Below are 9,912 nucleotides of genomic sequence, written 5' to 3' on the forward strand. Positions count from 1 at the left end.
CACCATTCAAAGCCAACAAAAGAAGGTTAAACTTCTCCACACATGCCACTGAGGATAGTAAACAATCAAGTGGTAATGATGCAAAGGAATCACCCCGAAATGGTGTTATGACTGTGATAACAAATCACACAACACATCAGATTGCAAAGGACTCCTCAAGAAACCATATGAAGAGAGAATTGCAGTGATAAAAGGAAAGGCCTCTGCTTTGCATGCTTGAAGAAGGGTGTTCATCGGGCAAAAGATTGCAAGCAAAAACTGAAGTGTAGAACATGTATGAAAATGCATCCTACGATCTTACACAGAGAAAGGAAGCCAGATAACGCTGCTGATGCCTCCATGGCGTGTGGCCTTACGGGGGCCGGCGCAAGCTCTTTGCTGTCGGTGGTGCCAGTCACAGTGTATTCTCCGGACTCCGGAAGACAAGTTAATACCTATGCACTGCTAGACAGCAAGAGTACAGCAGTATTCTGTACAAAGAGCCTCCAATACAGACTGTCCGCCACAGGAGCAAAGACAAGGATTCGTGTGCAGACCATTAATGGTACTAAGTGCATAGACACTAAGAAGATAGCCAACTTGATTGTCTCAGACATTGGTGGTGAAAATCGCATAGAACTACCTGACACATATATTCAGGATACCATACCTGTAACCAAAGATGACATCATAACAGGCAAAGATGCATTAAAGGCATGGCCATACTTACAAGAGATTAATATACCAGAGATGAAACCTAACGAGAAGGTAGAACTTTTGATAGGAAATAATGTCCCAAAGGCCATGGAACCAACGAGAGTAATTCAAGCCCAAGACAATGGGCCGTTTGCTTGTAAGACACAACTTGGGTGGGAAGTCCATGGTTTGACTACACAGACAGACAAAGTATCTGTGCACAGGATTAAGGTAGAGGAAAACATTCAGCAGCAACTGATAGACCTCTATAACCAAGACTTCACAGAGAGATCGGTAGATGACACCCCTCAACGATCACGTGATGATCGAAGATTTCTCGATATTGTACAAACGTCCATAAACCACACCAAGGGCCATTATGAGATGCTGCTACCTCTCCGGGACAAGCAAATGATCTTTCCCAACAACAGAGTCATGGCTGCCAATAGACTGGAACACCTGAAAAGGAGATTTCAGAAAGATGCGCAATTCAAAGCTGAATACGTCAAAGCCATGAATGAAACAATTGAGAATGGCTATGCAGAAGCAGTCCCAAATGACGACACACACACAGATGGTAGAAGGTGGTTTATCCCACATCATGGAGTTCGTCATCCAAAGAAACTCAAAATCAGAGTTGTGTTTGACTGCGCTGCAACATTCAGAGGAACCTCGCTAAATAAGCAACTGCTTCAAGGCCCAGACATGACAAACTCCCTTGTGGGTGTTCTATTGCGTTTTAGACAAGAGCAAGTAGCAGTGATGGCAGACGTGCAAGGGATGTTTAATCAGGTGAAGGTGTCGGAAGAATGCAGAGACCTCCTACGTTTCCTCTGGTGGCCCAACGGAGATACGTCAAAGGCGATGAAAGAGTATCGTATGACTACGCACCTCTTTGGAGCGGTTTCATCACCAGCCTGCTCAAACTATGCCTTGAGAAGAACAGCTATAGACAACACTTGTTCTAAACCAGTGACAGAGACTATAAATAGAAACTTTTATGTTGATGATTGCTTAAAGTCTCTGACCTCAGATGAAGAAGCCATCACCTTAGTTGAGGATCTCACCTCAGTGCTGAGCAAAGGTGGTTTTAAGCTCACTAAGTGGGTGTCCAACAGCTCCCAAGTAATGAAAGTGATACCTGAAGAGGAGAGAGCAAGCGGAACCAAGTCCCTTGATCTCCATGTGCAAGGTAATACGCCTCCTGAGAGAGCTCTGGGAGTTCTTTGGTCACCTGAAACAGATATGTTCAGCTTCAAAATAGAAGTGAAAGACCACAACATGACTAGAAGAGGGATACTATCAACAGTGAGTTCCCTATATGATCCACTCGGATTAGTGGCTCCCGCCATCTTGCCTGCACGGCTATTACTGCAAGATTTGTGCAAATTGCAACTTAGCTGGGATGATGAAATCCCTCAAGAATACCAAAGACAATGGAAGGACTGGATATCCGAGCTGCCAAAGTTAGAAAACTTTTCCATCGCCAGATGTTTCAAGCCTACAGGCTTTGAGAGTCCAAAGACAACGCAACTTCATCACTTTGCAGATGCCAGTACGGTTGGCTATGGAGCAGTATCATACTTGCGTATGGTAAACAGTTCTGACGAAGTACACAGTCAGCTTCTCATGTCCAAGTCCAGAGTTGCACCACTCAAAAGGGTCACCATTCCTAGGATGGAGCTTACGGCAGCAACAGTTGCAGTAAGAATGGATAACATGCTGCGTAAAGAGCTGGAGCTTCCCATAGACCAGTCTGTGTTTTGGACAGACAGTACTACGGTACTTGGATACATTAGCAGTGAAGCTTCCAGATTCCAAACATTCGTGGCAAACCGGGTTGAGCTCATCAGAGAAGCAACAGATCCTTCTCAATGGCATTATGTTAAAAGCGAAAGCAATCCTGCTGACGAATGTTCACGTGGCCTGAAAGTACAGAAATTTCTAGATAACACTAGATGGATCCACGGACCAGAGTTCTTGCAGGAGCCAGAAGACAAGTGGCCTGAAATGCCAAGACAAAGAAGCATCGACATAGATGATCCTGAAGTGAAGAAGCGAGTTATAAGCCATGCAACAGTGACAAACGATTCAGCAATCGACAAACTTCTCACATACTACAGTTCATGGTATCGTCTAAGAAGAGCAGTGGCATGGATTCTACGAATCAAGAAACATTTTCGCTACAAAGTTAGACAGAAGAAATCAGAACATGTCAGTACAACACTGCAACAGAGTGGTGAAGACCACACAGACAAAGACGATGACAAATATGGAAGTCAAGTACGAGGCACCAAACTTTTGAATGCAAAGGACATACGAGATGCAGAAACAGCAGTGGTGAAATATGAACAGTCCAAGGCTTTCCCAGAAGAGATCAAGATCCTGGAAAGACAGTCACTGGACCCTGCATCAGAAAATGGAAAGCATGATAAGTCACATGTGCAAAGATCAAGCTCTATCAAAAAGTTGTGCCCATTTCTTTCGGAAGGAGTGTTACGTGTCGGTGGACGCTTGTCAAAGGCAGCTTTACCAGAGGACACAAGATACCCTATGATACTCCCAAAGTCATCACCTGTCACAGAGTTAATCCTGAGAGAAATACATGAAATGACAGGCCACAGTGGTCGTAACTACATGCTTCACATCCTGCGTAAGAAGTTCTGGATTGTAAATGCCAATAGCTGCACAAGAAAGATAGTAAACAAATGCGTATCCTGCAGAAAGTACAGCAGAAAAGCTGAAGTGCAACGCATGGCAGATCTACCCAAAGATCGTGTCACACCAGACCAGCCACCCTTCACAAATGTTGGAATGGACTTCTTCGGACCATTTTATGTGAGAGTAGGTAGATCATCTGTAAAACGATATGGAACCATATTCACATGTCTAACAACACGAGCCGTTCACATAGAGAAGGCTGAATCAATGGACACATCGGCATGCATCAATGCAATCAGGCGGTTTATCGCTCGACGAGGGCAGGTGAAGTCCATCAGGTCAGATAACGGCACAAATATGGTGGGTGCTGAAAACGAACTGCGACAAGAAATCCAGAAACTCAATCAAGCACAGATTCACAGTACTCTACTCCAGAAGAGCATAAACTGGATCTTCAACCCCCCTGCAGCATCACACCATGGTGGTATATGGGAGAGGATGATTCGATCAATTAGAAAGGTACTGAACTCCGTCTTGCAAGAACAAGTTCTGACAGATGACAATTTACACACATTGTTTTGTGAGGTGGAAGGGATCTTAAACAGCAGACCCATTACAAGATCATCAGATGACATTGATGACTTAGAAGCTCTCACACCCAACCACTTATTGCTTCTGAAGGGGCAACCTATCTGGCCCCCCAACCTCTCAGAAGATACTGATCAATATCTAAGGCGCCGATGGAAGCAGGTACAATATTTGGCCAATATCTTCTGGCGTCGATGGATAAGACAATACTTACCTCAGCTACAAGAAAGGCAAAAGTGGCTATCCCCGCAGCGCAATGTCCAAGTTGGAGACATTGTCCTTGTAGTTGACGACACCCTACCCAGAAATACATGGAGGATGGGAAAAGTTATGGAAACTCTACCCGACAAGAGTGGATATGTCCGCCAAGTCAAGGTAAAGACTCAGGTGTCCACTATTCTGAGACCAATTAGCAAGATATGTCTGCTACTTGAAGCTGAAAACCCTGCAAAAACACCTGAACAAGCTCCAGGAACAGAAGAAACCGAGAATCAGCAAGACATGACACCTGATAAACATGATCAGAAAGCGGATTCCAGTAATGCGACTGCGACTAACCTGCGTCACAAGGGAACCAGAACCAGACCGCGTATCAAGCCTAGAGAACGTCTGGATCTATAATACATGTACATGCAGTACATATCGCTGCAGCATGCCAGGACTAATTTTGCCAGAAACAGACTACCTGTATGACATTGTGTATACATACCATTATAATGTAGTGAAATTTCACATGGAAGGACCTACCATATGTTAAAAGTGGATTTCAACTTGGATAACCACTAGAACCAGCGCAAGACACCAGAACCATTGTCAGCTATTATGAACTATTCTGAGCAACCTTATATTACAAAATATGGTGTACATGTAATTACAAAGTACCACCATTAATTGTGGCAAAAACATTTACTGAGTGTGATGATGAAAGAAGAAGATGAAATAGATGAAAGGAACTGTGCATGCAAAATATAGCCAGCATGGCATAGTTCAAAGGCGAGCTTGGGGCGCCATACCCTCAGGATTCTGGGCAAATTGTCAAGTGATTTGTCCATGGGAAGGAAATGTCCCAAAAATGCTTAAGTTGCCACATACTATACACAAGCTGTATAGAATTGACTGAACATTTAAAAGGCTGAATGTTGCTCAAGCTGTGATATGGGGATCTGAATTGAATGCTACCAAGTAGGCCAAATTCTACCTGAGGAGCTGTAAAATCTGTTAAAAATGGATGAATTGAGTACAGAAGGACACATAAGGACAGCTGAATTAAATCTGTAAATGACGAGACTGTTTATCAGCTTTTATTACGGTTTCACGGATGTGGAACTGGCCTGCGCAGCATGTGATACACAGGTGTAATCTGTGTTGGAACTTGGAACCTGTGTATAATTTGTGGACAATTTACAAGCCAGGATCATGCTTTATTATCTGGTATGGAGGATTCAAGACACTATTGGCATCTGTAACTAGTTGGGTGATTCTTGAATTTAAACTTTGCAGCTGTGCACCTGTAAATAACTGAAAATGGAACAAACATTTCTATGGCACATTAATTTGTGGAAATTTCCCCAGTGTGTGTATCCCATGTTTGTGCACAGGGAACCCTTAATACCATAGTCTGTGATAACACCATTGGAGCCATCAATGTGTAGTGTGATAGCGCTGTCTGTGGTTAAATAGAAAACCACCCGACTCAACTTGGTCATCTAGCTGTACCATTTAAATATCTTCAGGCATGTCAGAAGTTAGGAGCTGATTCTACCATTGCCGTTGTGTTTCTTCACTCTTCAGGCATGTCAGATGATAGGAGCTGATCTACCATTGCCAAAGCCAAGGGAGTAAACCGTGCTCTTGGGACCATCTCCTTGAATGATTTGGACTGTTTCAGAAAGACAATACATAAATAATTTGATTCACATGCTTGTTTTGTTGCAAATGCCAAAATCTAGTTTATTCCAATTTTTTGGATTAGGGATATTTGGAGTTAAATTGCCAAAAGTTAGTTGTAACAAAATTAAGCAGGCATGTGTTTGATACATTGAGCAAATTCCAAGTTAATTAGTAACTTATCATCTTGTGTTGAAAAGTAACAACACATTCTTGTAAACTCGCATGACAATTAGGTTAGGTTGTAAATTTGCACAATTCAAAAATGTTCATTCTTTCCAAGTCAGTAGACTGCTGGTTTTGTGCCTTTTACTTCACTAAAAGAAATAAATTGTGCTTAGCATATCATGTCATGCAGAGTTATTGTACAGTGTTCTGTACTATGGAACCTTTAATCACATCTAAGACTTCATTAGAAGAAGAACTATGAGCCATAACATGTTATGTGATAGTTTTGCTAAAGTTGAATATATTCATGAAAGCTTTCCCTTATTGCATGTACCAGTTCATTTTGGCTTGTTGGAAAAATGGGATTCCAAATTTGCCAGATTTTTCTGGTCTTCGTTTTGGTCCAAATGTTTTTGTTTAAATTGGTCCTTGCTGTAGGTATATGTTACTTGGGTGTGCATTCATGTATATATACACATTCTGTTTTATTGTTATTTATGATGAGCTAAAGAAAGTTTATTTGTGAACGCTTTTAAGCGTTAAATTGTATTCAAGTGCTTGCAAAAGAGCTGTGACCATAAAGTAAGGGTCAATTTTGATATAAATTTGCAATCCTTTGGCTTGATTGCACCCTTTTGGACAAGTACATTGTAATAACACAATTTTAGTCAATCATCTTGTGTTTCAAATTCAGATTTATTTGACAAACTCATCAGGCTGTTACATGGTAAAGTCTGTGAACTTTGGGTTTTGAGTAGTGATCCCAGGTATGTTTGGAGATGTGTCAAGGAAAGTTGGCACCCAATTGCTTGCAATTTTATTAGGAATTGCCATGTTCACACTAATGGCAATTGAGGGCCGGGATGTTGGTGCCAATTTCTGGTTGTGCGCCTCTAATTTAGGCTCATTTGCATATTTGATAGATCGATACAAGTTCGATTGATTGGCCACTCGTGAATTGGAGCAAGCTGTATTTACCTGGATCTCTTACTAAGTTTTAACCTACAAATTGCCTACAAATAGCTACAAATACTGAACCCTGAGACTTTGTGTTGCTGTTTCTACATTAAATGAAAGATGAAAGATACATGCATCGTCCAGTTGAGTAATTTGGCAGTATGAGAAGGAGTTAAAACGAGAGGTGAATTTTAGTTTACCGGTAATTACATAGGCTTGCTCGGTAGAGAAATAATACGTCAAAAAGGCTCTACACTGGAAGACATGCCTCAATCGAGTACCGTCCTGTCTTAGCTTATGTCTTCAGCCAAGACGTATTTCTAGTTTTGTATTGTAGATGAAGACATATCTATTTGTAAGATGCACTTACCGAGACACAATTTTATGTAACAGCCCTTTTGACAGCTTCTTCACTTTTTTTTGAAAAATAAATCTGTTATGATTTGCTATAGCATGTTTGTTCGAGAAATGCAAGTAGGTGGAACTAGTTATAATCATGATGATTCGCGTGTCTCTTTTGGCCGGGTGTAGGCCCCCTACCAGTAGTTGCAGTCCATTACAAACTAAAGATCTAAAAAAAACACCTTCAATAATGGCCATTATTCAAAAAGGAGCCATTGTATTACATATCTGTAAAATGCGTTGGAAGCCGAATTTATTTCTGCGCATTTTGACACCTCATTTGATACGATAGCCCAGAAAACAATAAAACACCGGTCAATGTAGTGAGGTCCAGATTTGAAAGTTGCACTTACCTACAATACAAAAACACTCAGATATCATAACACAGATTTCCATCCATTATACTGAATACTACTAAAGTCAATACAATTTACTGCAACTTTCAAATCTTGGGTTACATTGATTTTAATGTACGATGTGACGTCAATATTGTGTCAATTGCTACAAATGAAGTGTCAAAATGTGCAGAAATATATTCTGCTTCCAACGCATTTTACAGATTTGTAATACAATTGCCCGTTTTTGAATAATGGTCATTATTTAAGGGGGTTTAGTTACTTTTTTTGAGATGTTTATTATGGCATATCCTACTTTTGACGTCGATATTGGTTTAATCGAGAGTAGAGCCTGCTTTTTTGCATGTATAACCGGGGGGGGGGTTGAAGAACTTCGCTCACTAGCGAGATGAACAAAAAATCGCACACTTTAGTAAAAAATAAATCCCACTAAACTCTGTGTAAAGGTATATACATTAGAATTGGAAATAAACAAATTTTGTCGCCAAACACGCCAAAAAAAAGTCCGCTCAACTCCCCAACCAAAACTCAAATGCCCATCCCCTAAAACATCTTATGGTGGACCCCTTAAGCTGTACGGATCGATTTGCCGTAATGGCCTTCGTTGGCTGGACTTCAAGTAACTACCCTCACTCATTTCCTTCAGTGTTCTTTCCTTGTATATTGAGCTCAATATTGACAAAAAATTATAGTTTTGTCACAGATTGCATCTAAACTGAGTCTTGTTCCAAAGTATAAAGCCGGTCAATAGTGATGTTTGTGTTTGTTGTTGGGTCATCCGTATCAGTTATACAGTAGGCCGACTCAGTGGTCATATTGATTAAATTCCCCTTCGGAACTCCCAATGGAATTGGTTATAAAAGAACCTATAGCGATTTTATGTTTGTTTTTAAAAAATCGAGCAATATTACATTGTCGACAATCTAAGCTAATCTAATCGTAACTGACAACTAGAGCGGATCAAGAACGATTTTCAGATTGGTGTCCCGATTCTCGTGCATTTCAGGGACGTTGTACATTAAAGGTGCGTGGTCCAATATTTCGTTCTGTTTTCCCCAGCCAAAGGGCTGGCTATAAGAGTCGAAGTGCGGCTTTGTGGACATACTCGCCACATATGGTGGAGTGAATCCCACCATATGTGGCGAGTTCGGGTTGATGCCACAGGGGAAAGAATTAGCTCAAATGACTCAGCTTACTCGCTTCGGAAGTTCAGATCTCAAGAGCTCGTTTTATTCGTGCATGTTCGTCCACAAAACAAGAAGTAAGGACTACCTCCATCCCTTCTTAGCACCGCTCTGGAAGGGAGGGGCGTAAGGCCGTATGATCCATTCTCCACAATATCAACATGATCAACGAAAGAATATTATATCAGGCCAAAGAAAAGTCTGTCTCAGACACCCGCGAGCATATTATGAATTCCAATTTAGCGCTCATCATTCATGTTACTGTAAATCCAAGTGTTTATGGTTTCTGTAACACTTTTTAGATACTACTGGGCGTTAAATTGTATGCGTTGTCGTTATGTGTGCTAGAGATGTGCGTTTTTGCATCCCGTAGATGCGCATGATCGGTGTTTTTCGTAATAAGTCCTCCTGAAAAGGTATATTGACGACAGATCTCAATTTGTTGTTATGTTTCATATATAGAAGGTAATGGGGTCACGCAGCCTGCACAAGAACACATCAAACATAATTTAACCTTAAATATAAAGGTATTAACATTTAGCCTCCTCCATAACGACTCCAGATGAGTGCTTAATTAGACCCATTAAGATAATAACTATATCGTTTTAAGACCAGAGGATGATTTAAGGAAGCCCCATCATGCACTGCACAAGTGTTATCACTAGAGTTTCAACTGCCACTTTACTTTTCAAATCCCATTGAACTCTGTGCAAAAGATGTTGTTTTAGAATTGTGCGTGTGTCATTATTACTTAGTCGATTTCAGAACAAAAGTGATGTGTGTTTAAAGGATAATTCACACCTTCTGTAGATAACATAAAATGTGAAATCGACCAGCATCTTCACAGCGTTTTTGATGTAAATTAACTGTACAAATTCAAATTAAACCATGCACGTGCAGTACGTCTACATGCAGTGGGGGAGTAGTGGTGTCATGTTCGCTCACACAGCTATGCTAACCGCAAGTAACATAGTGGAATGTTGGGAAGTGCTTAAATCATCCTCTGTTTTAAGACCGAGAGTATACATGATATA

The 9,912-nt window shown here is 41.0% G+C and overlaps 1 protein-coding gene across 1 annotated transcript; it reads left to right on the forward strand.

Moving 5' to 3' along the window:
• The first annotated feature begins 282 nt into the window (after window positions 1-282).
• Window positions 283-4,545, forward strand: LOC140171020 (uncharacterized). The gene has a single exon (XM_072194203.1). It carries the CDS (start codon window positions 283-285, stop codon window positions 4,543-4,545), a length of 4,263 nt encoding a protein of 1,420 aa, XP_072050304.1.
• The last annotated feature ends 5,367 nt before the right edge of the window (window positions 4,546-9,912 follow it).

This window comes from Amphiura filiformis, chromosome 15 (genome assembly GCF_039555335.1).
Source record: "Amphiura filiformis chromosome 15, Afil_fr2py, whole genome shotgun sequence".
NCBI classification, from domain to species: domain Eukaryota; kingdom Metazoa; phylum Echinodermata; class Ophiuroidea; order Amphilepidida; family Amphiuridae; genus Amphiura; species Amphiura filiformis.